Source organism: Mchenga conophoros, linkage group LG7 (genome assembly GCF_057382185.1).
Source record: "Mchenga conophoros isolate Kocher_MC1m ecotype Shallow Benthic linkage group LG7, M_conophoros_male_GT1.1, whole genome shotgun sequence".
Lineage (NCBI taxonomy): Eukaryota > Metazoa > Chordata > Actinopteri > Cichliformes > Cichlidae > Mchenga > Mchenga conophoros.
In genome coordinates, this window is record NC_140532.1 from 9,885,968 (window position 1) to 9,907,995 (window position 22,028).

At 40.6% G+C, this 22,028-nt stretch overlaps 1 protein-coding gene across 2 annotated transcripts in view; it reads right to left on the reverse strand.

Moving 5' to 3' along the window:
• frmd4a (FERM domain containing 4A) overlaps window positions 1-22,003 on the reverse strand; it is a 96,480-nt gene extending 74,477 nt beyond the window's left edge. The window contains exon 1 of one of the 2 annotated variants that reach the window (XM_085281975.1): window positions 21,610-22,003. In XM_085281975.1, the coding sequence (XP_085138101.1) occupies window positions 21,610-21,654 (45 nt within the window). In that variant the 5' untranslated portion in view covers window positions 21,655-22,003. Of the gene's footprint in view, window positions 1-2,476; window positions 3,133-21,609 lie in introns of those variants that run through there. The other variant, XM_085281976.1, reaches the window with a different exon arrangement.
• Between the last annotated feature and the right edge of the window lie 25 nt (window positions 22,004-22,028).

Consider the following 22,028-nt stretch of genomic DNA (forward strand, 5'->3'; position numbering starts at 1 on the left):
TTATGGACTGGCTACTAACAAACTAGCTACTTTTTTTCAGATTCCCCTCAGGATTACTTTGCTTACTGCATCCTGTATGCAATGTGTGTGTGTGTGTGTGCGTGTTGACCTGTTTTTCTGCTGTATGTAACTATGCACAGGCAACACAGACGCACAGCTCACTGATGCTTATTTTATTTCATTTTCCTGCATCAGTGGCCTTTACTGTCATCCAAATAAAGAAAGAGAGTGCACATGGAAAAAAACTTGCTGGATTGAAGTAGAGAGAACAGGAGCTTTGGGGAGATATGACTACAGCTCTTCTACAGGCCACTCGATAGCTGACACGGCCCTCTCAGCACAATTTCCCCATTTTAGTGAGCTGAGGATTAGGAATAGTGGAGCTTTTACAGGCTATAGCTGGTTCAATCTCTTAGTAGGTGTTGAACATCTTTTTGCACACCCTTGGAGTAAGATTCAGAAAGAATGAACTATTTAGTGGCTAAAATGGTCCTAAATGGGATAGCATTTTTTCTTTTCAGTTTCTTTTATTTACTTCAGGTGCAGTATTTGCTGTGAGAGTAGATGGCTCCACTTCTGTTGAGAAACAACACAGCATTACGCTGCTTCTGAAAACAAATATCTGGGATTTATTACCTTCCGTACTGTTCCTGAAAGCCACAAATCAAAACTCCTGCTTTCACTACATACGCCCTTTTATCTCAGAGGATGAGAGTAAGTGTATTAAGATGAGATTATGCAGCATAAACTTTGACAGACTCCTGCACTGGTTCATCACGCTGTGATTCATAAATCCACTGAAAGTGACTTTGATGCCAAAACAGAGATACCCACATCAACTGTGGGGCATGTGAAGCTCAATGTGGCTGATGAAGATAAATGCAAAAAGTCATTTAGTTATTGAAAATGATTCCAACAGCTCTGTGGCAAATCTGTCCAGGGTGGCAGACAGCACAGATATAGCAGACTTGATTCGGCGCCATATCTCTGAAGCCAAGTCTATCTCCAAACAGCCCGCTAACACTCCCCTTTGGATTAAAGCACGGGCCGATCTGCAAATACCAATTACATCGCTCGCATTAACTGCCAAATACACGACAAGGGGCAGACAGACAGGCAGACGGACAGGTGGGCAGACAAAAAGGATGGAGAAGCAAGAAAGATCTGGCTTAAAACACCAGAAGAATTTGGGCGAATCCAAATGCACACGGGAAAAGAAAAAAAGGGTCAAAACTCCCACTGAAAAGAAGACAAGGAGTGTGAGTTGTAAAGGCGAGAGAGGGAAGGTGAGCAGACGGGGGTACTCATGTGTGACAATCCCATCAGGTCATCCCAGTGTCTCAAACCTTTCAGCATCTTCGCACATCGAAGCTTGTGTGTATGAACTATACCTGCAGGTTACAACAGAAATAAACAGCCTATTAAAATGTATGCAAATTCTCACATGTATGGGAATTTATTTTATGCTGCACGGGTCGGTACCAGTGGTGATAAAATGAGTGCTGCTAAATCATCTTTGTCCTCCCAGGAAGGGGGAAGCAGGTAAAATAGTAACAGAGGGTCCAGCTAATAAGTTATTTATTTCCTGCGCCTGATTTAGTGTTGGATTAATGGCTGCTGAGAAACTTCTACAAAATCATTCCCATCTCCTGCAAAAATAATGCAGTAATGCTTTTATAAACATCAATATATACTGTATGTATTTAGTAACACAAACTGCCATCCAGAAGAAGCAGCAGGGTCAAAACGTACAAGGAATGACACCTCTCAGTCTCGATTACTGTCCTCACATTGGTGCTGAATAAACTCCCTGGTACTGTACGTTCTAAAGTAACACACAATCGCTAACACAGACAGACACATATAATTTACTTCTCTCACAAGCCTTTTCTGTGTGCTTCAGGCTCAATCACTGTCCAACAGATGCTGAGTACAGGGTACAGCCTATAGTCAACTATGCCGGACAGGGACATGAGCAACTAATACAAAAGGTCATGTTTAACGGGAACAATAGTGAAAGGCCACTTTCAGATATTCATCCAATTCACTGCACGGCTCCTCCCTTGCACCTCTTTCTGTGCTCCTTCTCTACCATAAATCAAAAGGCCAGTGGTTTGTGCTGAATGGAGATGGGCACCACTTTGAAAACACTGAGTCATTCTTTCAAAGCAATCCCTTGTTAATCTGTTCACACACACACACACACACACACACACACACACACACACACACACACACACACACACACAGACTGCATGCAAGCTGAAACTAAATTTCAGGTTTAACATTTTTACCTACACACCAAACTGAGACGTGCGCCCCCCACTCTCTCCCTGCATCCTGCCTACAATTTCTGATTTATTTCAGCAATCATGCAGCTTTTAGGGCACGCCATCTCACTCTATGCTATTCTGGTGATGGATTCCTGTGGAAGAAACAGCGTGTGGGATGCTCTGCAATCCCCATGGTGACTTACCCGCGTCCTCATTGGAGACAGCAGTCCCTCCATAGTTGATGAGGTTGGTTCCAGTGGGCTCGGGCCCCTCTCGATTGTGTCACCGTATTATTCCAGTCCGCAAATAGATCCTGTTAGAAACGCTGTCTCATCCTCAGAGCGAACATCTCTTCTACAACACTGCTCCCTACCCACCCAGAGAGCCCAGCGCTCTGACAGGCTCACAGAGAGAGCCAGTGTCTGTATGTGTGTGAGTGCAAGCATATAGACACACACACACACACACACACACACACAGAGGGAGGCAGCAGGAGAGAGGGCAGTGCCAAACTCCCAGTGCTTCTCCTCCTTCCGCCAACCTGTCAGTTGGTGTGGATCTTCCCGTACAAAACAGTGTGGCTTTAACGTGCAATGTCCACGGAAGGTTGCCCTCTCTTTCTGTCTCTCTCTAACTCTCTCCCTTTCTCCTTGGCTTTCGTTCTCCCCCTCTCTCTCCCTCTCCCGCTCTCTCTCTCTCTGCCTGTCCTCTTCTCTCTCCCTCTCCCTCAGTGCCTCCAGCTACATTTGTTCCCTTCAATGTGGCAAATGATTGCAGGTTTTTTTCTCGCTCTCTCTCTATGGCACAGCTCTCCTGGCAGTGCTCTCCCTCTGCTTGCACTCTGATCTCTCTGTCCGCCTGTTTTGCTACCTTGGACATCCCCCCCCCCATCTCCCATAATGCCCTTTTGTCGATCTTCCTGCTGACTGTCAACTCTGTGTTCCCGCCCAAGCTGGGGGGGTGGGTCAGACAAAATGTACATTTGTAGTACGTGTAAAAAAAAAAGGATTAAAAAAAGAGAGAGAGAAAAGAAAGCGACAAGAGGGCACTCCTGGGTCTCCTATTGTCCCTACAGACAATAGTGGCTCTTAATCGCCTAGCAACCTGATCAGCCTCTTTTCTCTTAACAGACAAGGCATGAGTCACTCTCTAGACACACAAGTACACACACAAACCCTGTCCCTCCTTTCCTGGCATGCCCACGCTTACACAGCTACACCTGCACCAAAGCCCACAGTATATATTCATAGCATGTGACAGGTCATCCGGTATATTGTGTTACAGCAGCGCTTTGGTGCTGTGATGTTAGATTCTTAGATTCAGTCTGTTGTTGCTCTATTACAGCATTACAGCGTTATTCCCCGTTATAAATGGATGAAAATGTGAACAAATCATCACCTCTGCTCTGAGTTGCATCTCGCCGTTGCCATGGCAACAATGTCCGTTAGGGTGGGCGCACGCAGAGGCGGTGGGATAATTCGAAATAAATAAATAAATACATGGAATAAATAAATAGATAAGTAAATCACTCCTGTGCCTGCTGTCTTTCCTCAGTCACAGCAGCTGGATCAAACTATGCACTTAGAAGACATCAGTGGTTCAAATGGCTGCCCGCTGACTTCAACAAGCCTTTATACCTGGAATGCAATTGAAGCACTCTGCCTCTCCTGTTTCTTATCCTTGCTTCTTGTAATTGACCCAGATAGGCCCAAAAAAGAATCAAATTAACTCAGATGATTGCTATATAATTTATCTTTGAGGATTCCTGATTAGCTTTTGTCTACAGCATAACATATCCTTGCCCCTCCACAGTCCTAACCTTTAAATTTACAATGTCCTTCTGATAAAAACAGTAAGAGAACAGTAATAACTTTTTATGTATACCACCATTAACAACAGACTTTGCAAAGTGCTGTAAAAGAAGTGAGGAAAAAGAGGAATCTGCTTGTAAATTAAATAAAGAAAGCCAAACAGAAATCCAACACAAAATGATGAATGGAGAGGCTGTTTAAAATTAACAATAAAATGACACATTATATTATACTGACAAAATGTCAATATTAAAAACTATCAATAAACGAATGAAATGAATAAAAACACGGCAACTGAAAAATCCTAGATGATTAGACAGCCGATTAAGGACCATAAAAAATTAAAAGTAAAGTACATTTTTTAAATGAAAGCAAAAGTATTCAAATTGCCCTAAGAGTATTTAAATTGACCTAAAGGACATCACTGATGTTGTGAGCGTTATCTCCTCAGGCAGGCTGTTCCAAAGCTGAGGAGCCCTGATGGCAAAATCAGTCATCTTTAGATTTAAGCCCTGAGCACCTCAAATTAAAAGGCTGTGAACTGGTTCATACGGGCACATCGGCATTTTTGACCCAAATCTGCTTTAAAATTGGTCAGTAAAATCCCAGAATCAATTCTGAAACACACAGAGGGCCAACAGAGAAAAGCCAAGGAAAAGCGTGTTAAACAAATGGTTCTAAACACTCTTAATGTGTGCTGAAGTGGAGATAAGAGGAATAATTCCATTTATTACGTCTAACTTTAACACATCAGGCTGCGCAAAAAGCATCCACTGCTCTCTTCCGTAACATGATTTGGTCAAAGTGCATCAATATGTGTGTCTTCAGGTACGTTTACATCCCAGCAGCAGTTAATCAATGGCCAAGTGATTGATTTGTGTCGACAAGCTGAAATCCTGCTGTGACCACTACACCATCAGATATCCACTGCACCGATGAAAAAGCAGATAAACTGGAATCTGCTGTCAAAGTTCAGCATTGATCGCAGCCTTGCCTGGACGGCGCAGACATTTAAGCACAGCAATGCATGGACATGATCACCAATGTGGTCCTATTATGTTCATGTATGAACAACAAGCATTGTCAAACTGATTTTATCGTTAATGCAAAGACTGAGGTTGCACAAGAGTCTTCTCTGGACTACGCCATCACAAACATGAATGTATGCTTAATAAAAGCACTGCTCGGGGATCCATAAGGTTGAAATTTATGCAATATTTACAGCCACTGAGCTACTAACCATCTAATTAAAAAGGGATAGCATTCAAAGTCATGAATTTCATTAATGACGCATATATAAACAAAAGATTTCCCTCGGGAAAACACTCCTCGGTTCACTTAACATAAGACAATTTACTACTTCACACGGAACATCGCCATGACACCACGCGACCGTATCGCTGCACGTGCTAACAAATTCACACGCCTCAGTGACATGAAACAGACACAGATGAATAAACATAAACAGACAGTGCAGACACACACTGTATCAATCCCTAGTTCTGTAAAACACCAGCTTATTGATGAGGTGAAAATTGTCAGGCGCCACAGAGGTCTCTATAGGGAGGCAAAGAGAGGAGCTCAAATTGCATTAATAAGATGACCTCTGACCTCACAGCAGGCTCTTAAATGTAAGTTTATACATAAATCTAGAGCGCATTTGCGCCTGAAAATTATTTTATTTTCACAGCAAATTTTCACAGTTTCTGTTTCTCTTTATTAAATATATATTACTACTCTGGCTAAATAAAACATTTTTTTTGAGGGGACAAACATAAAAATTCATCGAGGCATAAGGTCGAAGTGCTATTTTTTTTTTTAACCAGACTATATGTGCTGTGCCAGGCAAGCCCTACTGTCATACCCATATATCACCATCACACATTACTGCTGACAGTGAATGTTAACCTGTCAGCAAATCCTACACACACACACACACCTCGTCATCCCACTCACTATTACACCTCTACAGGACATAAAGAATAGAATGGGTGGAATATAGGGGGTGATAAACATCGCAATCACAGGACAATACTACACAGGGTATTGCACATTTCAATAATGCACACTTTCCTTAAACCCATCCCCACTGCCTCCATCCTTTCCCCATCCCCCTTCATCTACTCTCCTCTCCTCCACTTCACTCCTGTCCCCGTCGCCCCAGCTGAACCCCAAAATTAATCCCTGGTGACTTTTTCCATCACGCTGATGTGAGCAGACACACTTTGGTCCGAGTGTGCAGCTTTATTGTTCTGGCGCCTCTAGGTTCTCGCACGCTTGCTTTTTTATATTCTTCTGCGTTTAACCCTCGTTGTAAATTTCACACTTTCCAGTACAGACAACAGCATTTCCACTGAGTGAACATATGAGGGTCACATCATGGACAAATGTGAAAATGGTGTGTAATTTTCTTCTGGCTGTTTGTGTTTCTATTGAGAGCTGCAATTACACTGCAAAAAGCAGACGGCCAATCGGCTGAGGTAATTAGAGACTGTAACTTCATGGGGAAACAAAGGAATTAATTGCAATGATTACCAATTAAACTACATCAAAACAAAGAAAAGAAAAAAGAAAAAGAAAGCATAAACGAGGTTTGGTTTTTTTTATTGAGTTTTTTTCCTTGTAGAGGCTCTCCAACTCATGCTTCAACCTGATGTCTTTTTTGTCGTTTAATCTGTTGTTCCATCTGCCACTCTGGACGTTTCAGTGCTCTTCTGATAAATTAGCCAGACACCACTTTTTTAGTTTGATTATTTAGTTTGATTTTTTAAAATATCCAATAGTGGAAATTCAACCAGGGAATATCTGCAGAACTACAGCACTGTGCAAAGGTGACTTGAGTCACCTTTCACAAAGTGCAGCACTTTATTGAGACCCGCAGTGTGTATTTAATATGAACACCTTTATTATGCAATATAGCCTAAACTCTCTTAGGTAACCTCATTTATTTAAGTAGTCTTCAGGAATAGTTCTCCAGGCTTCTTGAAGGACATTCAGAGCTCTTCTTTGGACGTTGGCTGCTTATTGCTCTGTTCCCTGATGGCATGACAGCACTTCTTCAGTAATGTTGAAGTCCGGGCTCTGAAAAGGCCAATCTATGAATGATAGCGTTTCATTGTCTCGGTGTGTGTTTTCATCAAGGTATGCTTCTACTGCATCAACATATAATCTAACGTTCACTGCCATGCTTTAAAATGAACCCAATGCCAATCAGACACTTTCTAGAAGGTATTTCATGGTAGCACATAATCAGATACTTTTCCGCAAGTGCAGCAAAAACACTTTTCTGCATTCACAATGCCATCCGTTTTGATAAGATCCACTACCTGTACCTTTTATACCTGTTTCTTTTCCTTAAGAATTGCTTTTTGACAGCCACCCTTCCACTGAGACCATTTGCGATGAGACTTAAGCAAACAGTAGATGAATTAACTGAAGCTTTAGCTGTATCTCTCAGCTCAACTACCAGGTCTTTACTGGATTTCTGCCTATTTCTTGAGAATGTGGCTTTTAGATACCGTTAATCTGCTGCAGAGAGCTTTTTACACAGGACACTTCTTCTTTTGTCCTCAAATTGTCCATTTACCTCATATTTTTTAAATACACACTGCACAGCAAGCAGCTTTCAGCTAATAGCTCTTTTGGAATTATCTTGTTGGTGCAAAAATACTACTTTATATCTGTTTTTATGTATTCAGTGGGAACAGATTTTTGCATCAGGCTGCTAGGAATGAAGTGCCTGAAGATTCCATTTAAAATAGTCTTTTCTCTGCTATGTGTAGACACAACACAGTTTCATCTCTTTGGTTAGATGCCTTTTATATACTTGCGAGATTCATAGGTCAGTGTTAAGTGACTCAGCAAACAAAGATCACAATACTGTGAAAATGGTCAGGTCTGAGGACTGGACTAAATTAAATAAATATAAAAAAAAACAAAACAGCCAGTGGCCAGGAAAAAACTTTGCAAGACCTTCAGAGAAGAAAACTATTGCTCAAGACCACTTTAAAAGATTACAAGAAAGTCTGGCTGCTTGGAAGAAAACAAGATATAAGAAATGAAGGATGAGCCAAGACTTTTGCATAGTAGGATATATCAAAACCTATCTGGTACAGCAAGCCAGGTGACTACACTAAACAAGAGACTGGCAGCCCCATGGCAGAATGGGACAACAAAACAGAGAGAAACAGTGGAAGGAAAGAAAAAAGGAGTCATATTTATCATTATTCACTGTGTGTCCGGGCATCTGGCTGACAACAGAAGACCCTATAAGTCAATGTGTGACCCTGTCACACAACAACAGCTAAATCAATGCCAAAAGAGAGTAAGCTGCTGCTGACTCTCATAAGGTGGACAGGGACTTCTTGTCTACACAGACTAACAGAATCGGCTCAGTAGGGAGTTGGAGAGATAAGATGTGTCCCTGTTAACAATCACTGTCAATACTGTGGGAGGTCTGATGGAAAAACTGGCAGACTGGGACCCGCTGCTCCAGGTTTTCACATGTTGGGTGTAAATTTCAGTCAACAGCTTCTATGCTTGATAATCCTAGGATAGAAAAATCAGTATCATCCCTTGAATTTTACCCTTCCACTCTTATTTCTGCCTCCACATTAAGCCTCAAAAGAGGCAAAAAAGCAATCTCGTAAATTAATATTGACAAATCTATGTGGTATGTGTCTGAGGGATTAAAATAGTAAGCCAATGAAGTGTTGATTACTGCATTAATCTACTAACCACATAATCATCATTAAATATTTAAACTGTTCACTCTTGGTAAACGTTTGGTGTAAAAGGATTAGTCCAGGAATTATTTAAGCATTGAAATAGAGTAAAATCATCACAAAACACACGCACTCATACACACTTTACATCTGAGAACTGAGGCGTTAGTCTCTGCTTTCAACAAGATGTTAGTGCAATTGGTTTTTGCTATTTAGAGTCACCAGTCATGGCCAAGGTTGAGATTTACTGTTATATATTGGGGTGTGCCAAGGGTTCTGGCCATGTTTAAGAGCGCCAGGTTGATTGTTGCCAGAGGGAATATGTCTGACATCTAATCTAAAGTTCATTAAACAGCAATCCCTAGAAACATGCTGCACTTGCACATTGATATGCCCTTACACCCACACACAAACAGAAACTACCCTGCACCAACATGCACAGACGCATACATTTGATATGTGTGGTTGCCCTCATTGGCCTGCAGTCCTTGGAGGTAGTTAAAGGAAGAGGGGGAAACCCCTTCTCTTCTCTCACACCTCACCACAGCTCAGAGGGACGAACATCTTATCTCACTACTGCAGAGAGACAGAGAATTAGGAGGGAGAAAGATGGATGGGAGAGGGTAATGTGAGCAGGGGTTTGTAGGCGAAGGACATACGGGATTGAGGGAGTGTGGGCATAAGAGAATAGCAGCGAGAGACAAAGAGGGTGAAAATATTCAATCAGCCTCATTTCTCCAAGTTTTATGCACGGGAAAAAAAGCAGCTTCTGTGGGACCACTGATTGGAAATGTGTTGTACAAGAACAACATAGGCATCAGCTGGACTATATTCACGTTTTTTTCCACAAGACATCTCACAGGAGCCTAGAATCTTCTCCTCCATAGATGTGCTAATGTGAAAACACTTTCTATCCACCACATATGTGCGTGCTGATGAAGTGTTATCGGTGCCAAACAATATTTCCCCCTTATTTAAATGCACATTTGGGTAAGAAGGAAAGTGAATTGATTTTATTCATCGTGAGCCATGGCATGAGCATGCCCGATGCTATGAAGTCATTCCAAAACGGTTTCCTAGCAACCGTCGTCACGGGCAACCAGCATTCTCTGCAGACAGCACACCGAGCCTTGCAGAGAGAGCGAGAGATACACAGAGAGTGACAGCATGGTGGAGAGTTGACCGCAGTTAATTTGGTGTTTGTGTGTCAGGCTTTGCTTATACAGACTCATCATCTACATTCATGTGTCACCATTACTCATACCGGTTCATGAAAAGCCTTTTCTTATTCAGAGGAAGTGTGCGGCTTTGCAGTTTTGCCATGATGACTCCTTTTGCAGGCAAAGACACTCACAGAAATGTGACCTATTTCGATATTCCTGACACACGCTGTACACTCAAACACATGCCCAAAGCATGGCCAGAAACTCAGTATAGCAGGTACCAGGAGTGATGCATTATTCACCTGCAATCAAACACTGCCCTCTACTGAAGAAACTCTAATAAAACATGCTGGCAGTTCCTATATTCAAATAAAATGCGCCCTCTTTATAAAAAGAGGTTGAAAGCTAAGCATTAGGCTTGTATTTGATGACACATCAAATAGCAAACTGTTTGAAAAAGTTTATTACTGCTAAAGCTGTAATCATGATTAAAGTAAAAAATTACATATCTTTCCTCAGGGAGAAAGATTCCTATACTATATATGTTAATGTGTATGTCGACCTTTAACGAACAAAGTTTGGAGCAGGTTTCTGGCAAGTCTGACAACTTTTAAGATGAATGTAAGAATTTACATATACTGCACATACACTACTACTAATACACTATTTTACAACCATTAGGAATCCATACAGTAAGTAAATTCATCCTTCACCCCGTCATCAGTGTGCCTGTTGGGTAATACATTCCCTCAGTACTAAATAATATATATATATTTATTAAATATTATACATGACTGAGGGAATTAGGCTGGTTAACGTCAGTCAGTGTTGATATCAGTCACTGATCAGCAGGACTGGGTCTTAAGTTTTCAGCTAATAGCTCTGGGTGGAAATTGTGCATTAGTTTGAAATGAACTGAATACAAATTACCGGACATCGTTGTAATAAGAACCATAATTAACTAAATTACAAAACAGATAAACATAAATAAATGTTCACTTAAAAATGGATGCAGCCACAATTTTTTAAATTTCAAAAATACTCTTGTTTCCTTTATGCAAATTTTTTAAGCAAATAAAATGCATCCTCTGTTGGTCAAATAAAATTTCCCTTACAAAGACAGTCATTAACAGTGTAATCATAATCTAATTACACATCTTGTAAGTTTAGTTTATTATAGTTTCATATTTTTGTAACTTGCTTACATAATCCTGATTTAGCCATAGCAGAATGACAGCCTATTATGAACCTCATTTATACACTGTTTTTACTCTCTTTGTGTGTGCGCACAAACATGAACTAGCTCATGGGTACACACCTTTTACAATAATTTGCAATAATAAAACGTTACTATTGACTTAATGCTCTCTGACCGGCTGAATTTGCATGTAATGACAGGTGTGCTCAAATGACCAGAATACAACACTTCCTGCAGGCTCCTGGATGCATTAAGAACTGCAAAATGCACGGTACAATTTTAAAAGCACAAATGATCATAGATCTTATATTAGATATATAGTTGTGGTCATAACTTTGCATTTGGCCAGGGTGGAAATGATTGTACAGCATACATCTTCAATGGTTTTCATACCTGAATATGTTAACTTCATTAAAAACATTTAATAATTGTTGCTGAACCTATTAACTTCTCATTAGTGATCATGATTGACTACAGCTGGTAGGTCCTTTTTGCCAACATAAAATGGTTTTGTTTGACAGCACTCATTAGACTGACTAACACTCGGAACAATTGGAAAGTCCAAGGAACTCAGTGAGGATCTAACAAGGAAACTCACAGATTTATACAAGATCATCAGTTAAAAACACTATATGTAAGTAGAAGCCATCATTTTGCCAAGGCCTGGAAGAAGACCTAAACTGTTACCCTCCGATGAGCGGGAATTGGTTAGGATCTTCAGGAAGAACCCTGGAACCACTAAGGCTCATACCTGCCTTGAACTGGAACTAGTGCATGAACACCAGGGTCACTGTCCACAGTTAAGTGAAATATACATCAATATGCAGAAATCTGCAGATGCCCACATGGACATGTCAAATGCATACAAAATGCATGCAAGTTTTATGGACAGATAAGACAAACACTGAGCTATTTGGCAACAATGACATGAGGTACGTTGGAGTAAAGGTGAGACTTTCAAACAGGCTTTATCATGTCTTTATCTCCCTCTAGAGGCAGAAAAACGAAAGGTTTATAGCTTGGCCCTCTTTGTCTTGCTCTGCTCTGCTATTTCATCTTTTTCATTTTACCCCTGCTCCATGGAGAATTAGCTGTAAAATGCATTCAGGTCCATAAATATCTGGATAAATTGACAATCTTGCCTCTTTAAACGACCACAGTGGATATGAAATCACACAATCAAAATGTTATTGACGTGCAGACTTTCAGCTTTAACTCAGTGGGTTAAACAAAAGTCTTGCTTTCATTGTTTAAGAGTTAAAGCCATACAGACACATATACACACAGGCACTTTTTGTACTGTAAGCTATTACCATATCATTACAAAAAAAAACACCCAGTGAGTTAATGAACATCACACCTAAATCATGACATTTCTAAGGGTCACAGGGAGTTAAATCAAAGATTTTGTCGGTCATATGTGAAACTCTGTAACACAGTCTTGACTAATTTTGTTGCAGCATGTGTGTTTGTTCTTCTGCTAATATTTCTCAACACCTAGTTCTGCAGTTTACATCATTTTTCACACAGGAAGATCATGCACTGAAATTGCACTTTCTGCTTTTCTATAGCTGTTCCATTACTTCTCTTAACTGAACTACACATGCAGTTGCTCCTCACAGAAAAGCAAGAACACATACCTGGTGGCACTGAGCATTTTAACATAACATATTTTTTAACATTAACATATTTCAACATATTGCAATAAATGCACGGCGGGAAGAAATGACATTTCGCATTTCAACTTCCCACCTTATAATTAAACCGTCTGAAACACATTCAAAACCTTATTCAAATACCCACTCAAATGAGACCAGTCATTGTTAATGGTGCCTTAAATGGATATCCTGTTTGTTACCCTGCTATACTGGGTAAGCCTTGACATGAAACATAAACATGATCCTCAAGTTTACATAGGTTTTGTTTTGAATATATTCTACATCACAAACATCTCCACTGGAAATTAATCGTAGAGAAATAAAGATTTTTTTCAAAAAGCGTTGGATAAGATGACTGTTGCTAGGACAACCAAGGTCATATGTCTGTGGAAGCGAGAGACAAAAAAGAAAGACGCAGCAAAGTCAGTCTGATGGGGTGTGCTGATTCAGTTACATCTGACTGTCATGGAATATTTTAAGAACTGAACACTGAAACATAGATAAACTGCAGTACACACAAAGCAAAGAGTTTCTCAAGTCTCAGAAAGTCTTCTATTTCTTGCTGAAAACAGGATGTTGGTGATTTGTTCCTGGTTTCACTGCCCATACACCCATTTTTTTCTTTTTTTTTCTTTTCTTTAAAGCAAAGTTAAAGCAGTAGGCCAGGAGGACCGCAACTACCATTCGCCAATTTGAGCAGCCAGCAGGAAAATATTATTAAACAAGGAGACAAACATCTCCACAGCTACTGTGAGTTCATCATGGGCAACATGAAGTTTGGCATATACACAACCAAACAGTTAACGTTTTACATTAAAAAGCAAACAGATGCTGTCGTTGATTATTTTAAAGTCACTGCTTTTCAGTAACATTGTCATGCCACATTTTGTTAGAAATGTTGATGCGGTTCAGGTGGGCTAAGTGGGTCAAGACATGGCTAAAAGATGGAGAGGACCCAGAAGAACGGTAAAAAAAAAAACTCAAATAAGAGGCACTCTGACATTAAGAGAGAAATTTAAGAGGTACAAAGAAAAAAGTTGATTTGTTAGTGAAACTGTGAATTAACTGTTTCCTGGTATGCAAAAACAACCAGTTTTAGGCAGCAAATACAGCCATTTTGCCAAAGAAGTCTCACAGTTACCCAAAACACGTTCTTGACATGGTCACCAGAACGCTTGTATGGACACTTTTAAAGTGCACAACCCTTTGCAACGCATTTAAACACACAAACATGCAAGGACCAACATGCTGTGCTAATGAGGTGCAGGAGCATTTTAAAACTTTTTAAATGCCCATGCACCTTTTCCTAAATTTAACCGAGAGGTTTTTGGTGTTTAAACTAAACCAGTGAGAAAAAGTTGCAAGTGAGTGGAAACACAGTGTCAAACAGAACACAATTCAGTCTCCTGGATGACAAACCTTGCGACTTTATCTCTATAAACGATGGACCAGTATCTCTGTTTCCAATATTGCTGCAACCGATGTATCACGGCAACAACGGACAGAAGAGAATTATGAGATAAACCTGGCTGCTGAGTACAAAAATGGAGCTAATCAAGCCTTCTGTTATTACTGGATCAACTGAATATAATTGAAGGACTTCACTGGTAGACAACTGCTTTTTGTTATAAATAAATATACTGAAACCATGACTAAGTGTGGTTTTTAGAACAATTCTGATCTGTGTCCTGCCCAACAACCATCACTGTTCTATAGTAGCTAAACCCTGCCTTCTTCAGGGTTGTTGCTTTATTAATGTAGGGTGTTTTGCTGACTTTCCATAGGATTGGCATGTATAATTTGACCCAGATGAAGACGATATATCTCTCATTTTACACAAAGGGCTCTTCAAATGATTCCTTCTCTTTTGGAGCAGAAAAAAGGAAGCTGCAAAAATATTCCCTGAGTTTACCTAACATAACCTTGCACGTACAAGGTAGGCACGATGAGAAAATGTGACAGGTGAGTTACTTTGCACATGTATGACAAAGTGACTCACCCGTCATATTTTCTCTTCATGCCTACCTTGTAAGTGCTGCTAACAGGACAGCTCTTCATTATGACAAGGGCCTGTTCTATGTTAACTCACTCCATATGGAAGACAATCAGCCCCTCTGGGACCTGTGTCAACCAGAGTGTGAAATGTCAGATGCATGCACGTTGTAGCACACACACACACACACACACACACACACACACACACACACACACACACACACACACACACACACACACACAAATATACACATCCATGACCCACGGCAGTCACATTCACAGCAGCAGACACACACACACCCACCCACACAAAGGGAGAGAAAGTGAACTTGGAAGCAAATCGAGATTGGTCTTTCTAGTCAGACATCTGCTCGGTCCCAGAGACAGATGGTGAGCCAATCAGACCGCCTGGTGCCTCTGTTACTCCCCGCCTCTTGTGCCATCCTGCTGCCCCTCCCCTAAACCTGCATCCTGGCTCACATGACAGGTGGCACCTTGTGAATGTGACACTGCCACTGCCCTGGAAAATTATTTATGCATTCACTTTATTGAAACTGACATGCAAATAAGCAAAAAATGAAACATTCAAATCCAGCTCACTTTACCTTTATCTCACGGTTCACGCCCTACGCTCCATACTGAGCTTATTGTGTCTCGATGCACCAGTACAAACAGAAATCTCTCATTTATCTGCCCTGATCTTTTCCACAGGATCCTGACCTCTTAAAGGAGGGCAGCCATCAGATGGATATCTTATATGCACTTTACTGAAAGCAATATCCTGCAAGTCAACAATAGCCAAAAGGGGAATCTCTTAAAACTGATGCAGGATCTAAGCATTTTGTTTGCTCTTAAATATTTATTCAAGAGACCACATGTTATGTCATGAGTGAGTATATAAATCAATGTACACGTTTCATCCCATATTCGTTCTATGCACTGCAGTAACCCATAATTAGAAAGCCTGGATAATTTCACTGCACAGATATGCACCTGAAGAGGTAGCCTGACAACGAGACAGAGAGCTTTAACAAGCATCAGGGTGAAGGCAGGGAGCCACAGCACAGGGAAGGATTGGCAGACTGTGATGAGCATCTGCCGGGTGCATGCTGGTGCTCATTAATGGCAGTTTCCTTAACCCCTCACTCACATTACCTGCACCAGCTAAGCTCAGCTGATAACCTGGCAGCCATTAGGTTCTCAAGAAATGCGGTCACACATCACTGAGAGGCTGCAGCATACATTAAGATGCAGTGCAAACACCACGCTGTTACTGCAAACACTTCCAACAGTCACACCTGAGACCTTCCTCTGGCTAGAAACAAAGACCACTACTAATGCTAATTGAAACTATGGCGAAGTCAGTTAATTTCTGCAGCTCATCAATAGTCCTTAAAGAGACTGTAAACAGTTCAGAAGATTTAATTACACGCTTTAGCCACTGGCACACAAATACCAACCTTTATACATTTATGCATGTTCTGAGATTTGAACTGTTTCTCTTGTTTGCTTCCCTCTACCCTCCCCCTTTTCTCATTCTACAATAATTAAATTCTTAGCTAGTAAGTAAAGCAAAAATAAGCAAACCCAAAAAAAGGGGGGGGGGGAAACACATCTGAAAATTAATTTATTCCACAAAGATCACAGCCAAATCCACTCTGAAGAAGACATTTCTGATGCTCTTTTGATCTTAATCAGCCAATACTGTGATTAGTTGCACAGTATAAATTCAAAGCTCCACGCAGTACCAGTTTAGTTTACTGCATATTTAACTCTTCTATAGTTTAATCTTATCTTTTTTAACAGCTGTTTTTGACAGATACACTCAAAACAGATTATCCTGCTTACCCAGCAACAAAAGGATAGTTAGCTTGTAACTCATGTTAGCCGCTAATGTAAGTAAAGCAGTTGGCTAAAGACAACAAATAATAAAATTAATAAATAAATACCTTCATCAGAGGACAATAAACCTAGGTTAACCCAAAATGTGATTGTTGGACTTACATTTTTAAGAAACATTTCTCCTCTTGGATGGTATTTTTCTTCCACTCCATCAGATTTGCTCACTTTTTACTACTTCATGTTGGGCACTGAAGGCTAAGTGTAATCTTAAGGCCACAAACTACCTGAAAACCTTGTGCTTACTGTGTACCTCTGTGCATATGAGGAAGAGATACACGCACTTTAATTCTGGTCATTTTACTTATAAGAAAAAAAAATAGTGAATTGAAATTGTTCCTGTCTTTATTATTGAAGTTTATTTTATTTTTAATTGGAAGTTAAATATGTTACAAAATGTCAAATTGTATTCCAGTTTAAGATGATTTGCTCTGAAGAAATGAAACATTGGCTAAGTCCAAAATTAATTAAGTAATTTGTCATATGTTGGTGGTGTTTATGGTGATGACACTTATCAACAAACTGCAGTTTTATGATCATCAAATTTTGTGCACAAATGATTTGCTTACATTTATTTACGGGCAAAATAGGCTTTTAAAACAACCAACTTTAATCCAGTGTTTGCACTTCCAAAAGAATAATAAGTATAAATACAGCGAAAAGTAGCACCAGTGGTGTAAAGAGGTTTGAAAAGGGCTTTTTGATCCAACTTAGAGTAAAACTGTTTCTTGCAGTGTTTCCTGCAGCAACTCCAGAGATTTAGTTAGCTGACATCAGCAGTACTGGTTCCTAACATCACTCAAGCATGACTGTTCTGCAGCCAGACTGCGGCTGTAAAAGGACAAATTCTTATATTATTACAGACAAACTAGAACTAAACAAATAAGCAAAAATAAAGTGGTGCAGGAAAAGTAGGCAAGAGTAGCCTACAGCGTGCAGACAGGAATATAAAGTGGAAGATAGTGAGGCATCAATAAAAAAGAATAGCAGTAATGGGATGCCATCTGTGCCTCTGCCTCTTGTTCATACTAATCACCAATAAGAACTTCAAATCTGTGCAGGTTATAAATTTGTTCATTGGGACATTACTTTCTGTCTTCGCAGCATTATGACAGTATGTGTCTTTGTGTGGTTTATAGTTATGTGTGCTTTTACAAACAAGCACCTTTGTGTGGATTGTAGGTAGTTTTAAAATTATGTCAAGCTTATTTTCTTACAAAATGCACAGAAACTGCAGAATTGTACTTCATTAACTGCTAACTATTGTGCATTTCCCAACCAGGTGTACCAGAGATACAAGCAGTTGTGTTGACATTTTGGCCACATACAGAAACACACATACACACACCAAATGTTATGCCCCTCTGCCTTTGTTGCAGGGCAGTAATCAATTATCTCAGTATGATGTCATTCTGCTAACCCTCCCCCATGCTCTTCAGCCCTCCTCCATTTGTACACTTGCTCTTCTGTTGTCGCCTGCGTCAAAAATGGAAAGTGCGACCTAGTAATCCAGTGCTGGGAAAAATAATTTCCAAAAACCCACAGTGTACACGCGTTTAATTGCAGGTTTTTGCAGGGATAAATAATTATATTGAATGGACACTGCAGTTAAACTGCACGTACACACACCCACTTGATACATCACATCATCGAGCAGTGATTTGATTATTGCTGAATGAATCCCCTGGCTTGATCACACTAGGTCATCTGGCCTCCATACTCAGTGAGAGGATAATTGAATGAAGGACAGTAATGAAGACACATGGGCACCAACATGAAGGGCGACATGAGGTCTGTGCTTTGGAGTTTCTCTTTTTGTGTAGCTACAGGTCCCTAGTTAGACACTTACCTGACTATAAATAAAAGCTGCATTATGAAGTTATCAACATGAATTTACCGTTTAAAAAACAGATGTGCAGCTTTTATAGATGTTTACTGTCCCCTGCAAGAATCAGAAAACCTCTAACACATATATGCAGCTGTGGACATTGAAAAAAAGTGATCTGCTGTTTCCTCACTGTATGCAGAGCAGACCCCTCCAGCATTAGGAAGATAATCCATTTAGGTTGTCTGTGTGTCAAGATACTAGTTTGCCCTGGTTTCTTGCTGCTGGGTTTTGTGAGGTCCAGTGTAACAGATAGCAACATGCATATTGATCAGCTGCCCCTGCATATGGAAAAAGACAACCACTCTTCCGGGAGAGCTCTAAAATTAAAATGAATGAATCAGAGCAGAACACACTGGGGCAAACTGTGCTCCCATTTTTGTCAGCCTCATTTTCTTCATGAAGTAAAATTCCATGTGACACTTTATCACATGGAATTTATGATAAATCCGGGATTAGCTGCATCAAAACCTAAACCTTGAGACTGGCGCTTACGATGAGGGTGGATTTAGTCTTTAATTATTGCTCTTATTTTTCTCCTACGCTAATTAAAAGGCACCTCTCCATCATCTCCGAGAGCTTGGAGGGGCTGGGGGGTGGGGGGTTCTCTGAGCGAGAGAGCCAGAGCAGAGCTAATCAGCTCAGTGTATGTGTTGTGGCAAAGACTAGTGCTTGTGCCAATTCTGATTTAAAGTACAAAAACAAGCGTGCAGTTGTGGATACACACATTACTGGGAAGCGTAAGAACATGTGCACGTGTGGGCTCAAAATAGTAACTAGCTTTGTGAACCAGTATTTCCCATTTAGGCTAGGAATGAAGCTCACAGACAAATTCCTGTTAATGCCTTTACATACAATGTAGTTTATGACCTATTCCAGTACTAGTTGGCAGCATTTCTCTGGATATCTTAGCTGGAATCAGTCATGCCATTGATTCTTTTCATTCTACTCTAAAACTAATGCTCATTAGAAGCAAGCACTGTCTATGCACATACATGCATCTAGTAAAAGATATCCCAGAGTTTAGTTCTATATTTATAAAACAAACCAAGAAGATGAAGCCCTGCACATTTCTCCTCCTAGCCATAACATTTTATAGATTTAATTCAGTCAATCTATTGGATCTGTCTGACTTTGCTGTTTCTGATGTGACTTGTTTGTTGTGCTGTCTGTGGAAATAATTTACAGCATTGCCAGTAATTACTGCAGCAGATAATCACCTAACCACCTAAAATATTAATACACAGAGAGCCAGGAAGCATGATCAATATTAATATTTCGGCTCACGCCACACAAGAGCATGCAGACACACACATAGCTGCTAAACTCCCATTAATAAATAAGATGGGTTCACAGCATGAATGCAAATGTCACAGATTTTGTGAACTGAGCTCTGAAATGAGATATAGGAAAATTTCAAATATCAGAGTTAAGACACGTTAGTCCATATGTTTGATCAGCTTTACAGTCATCAATAAATATTTTTCAAAGAAAATGCCAAAAGAGCAAGTGGTATACATGTCAAGGTGAGCTTATTTTGGTAAGCTTGTGGGGAGTAGATCTAAAAGGTGAGAAGACTGTGGATGTAGGACATCAAGGACAAATGTGAGAGAGGCTGTGAAACTGGGATGGCAGCAAAGCTTTTTGTGCCTGTCATTTATGACAGCAGGAACACTTATAATGGAACACCTTCTATGCTAATGCATACTTGCAGCAAAATAGCGTAAAATGTGGAGTCAAAGGACACAAATTCTCTGCTTCAGATCTGATGATGCCTGAAGTTATGTCCCCAAAGCCCCAAATCCCATTTTGATGGAAACCATCATCAGGGTAATTATATTTCTTGCAGTATATCGCCATGATGATGCTAAAAGCTTACTTTGACTTTTCCATGGCTAATTTGTTTCATCTTCTTTTCAAATCCTCATGCTTTGCCCCTTCCATCCTTTGCCTGTCCATCATATTTTGCACTTTCCTCCTGCCCTCGTCCTTTTTTACGACCACCTCTCTTTCAAGTGGACTGCATGGCCTATTGCCATAGTAACAGACAGCCATGACAGGTGGAGATAGCAGGTAGTGCAGCGATGCATGACTCCCCCTGGGACTGCAGAATGCCAACACTATAGAATGAAAATGAGCAGAACAGACTCTTTTATAAGAAGTCACCCTCCATACAGATTTTACGGTCATTCATTGGTGGTTATCATAGGATGAACACATGCAGCAAAGCTGCAGCGCCATTGTTTCACAGTTAGGCTGGACAGAGGACCAAATGGAGTTTACTGGATTTTTAGCTTATGTTATGTATTTCTATTGCATCACTCTCTATGGCCAGATCTGAACCACGTGAACCAAGCCAGTCTGTTTCATGCCAATAAAAGACTGGGTTCAACACTAACAAGATCCTAGAAATCCCATGGGTTGCAGCAAAACTGTTCGCTCTATAATATGAAATTGATTTGATTCAGTGTTGTATACTGGCAGTGTTCACATGCTGACCTTGCACAAAACAGAAAACACTTCAGTTTAGCAACTTATCTGCTTGCACTGAAGGCATAAACCTTAGGTCGTTGCTCGCGGGCTTAATCATAGGACACATATATATACTAAATTAAACTGTCTCCAACATCCAGAGGCACCACGATCAACACCACACCCTCACATCTGCAGTGTGTGAGCCATTTCTCCCACACTTGACCAGTGCAGTAGTGGAACACGTGGAGGACAAAAGCGAGAGTTTTCTCACTTGGGTGGAAAATACACACATTTCTTTAGTGAGCTATGCCTCTCACAAGGAAGTTATCAAATGATAAAAGGACCGTAGATGGTAGTAAAGGGGAGGGGCAAACAAGCAGCGTCCTTTTTAATGAGATGGCAGTGGCAGCATGGGCACGTGCCATGAGGAGAATGGTGAGAGAAAGCATGCCAGTGAAAGAAAGAGAAAACAGCAAAAGGAATAAAGAATAGACAGTGGTGTCAGTCCCGTACTCCTCTGAGACTCACCATAAGCAAACACACGGCTGATTCAGGGATGAGTTGGACAGCCATATTTGGATCCTCCTATAGATTTGTGCGCAAAGGGAATGCCTCCAATTTCCTAAAGGGACCTGCTTCGATGTCCTCTTAATCTGAGTCTTCACTCACAAAGTAAGCTCACACTGTCCAAATGAAGATCTGAAGACCTTTGATTGGTTCCCTCACTTTGTGTCCTTATAACCACCCCCCCTGTGCTGCAGACAGTCTCTTCAATTGCAATTCTGTGGTCTCTGGAGACTGGAGTCTCTCCAGTCTCTCTCTCTCTCTCTCTCGCTCTGACTCTTCAGTCTGTGCGGTCCTCCTTCTTCCAGTTCTTTGATCTGAGAGCAGAGTAGAGCAGACCCCAACTCCTCCTTTCACATTTAAAACACTCCCCGTGAATCCCA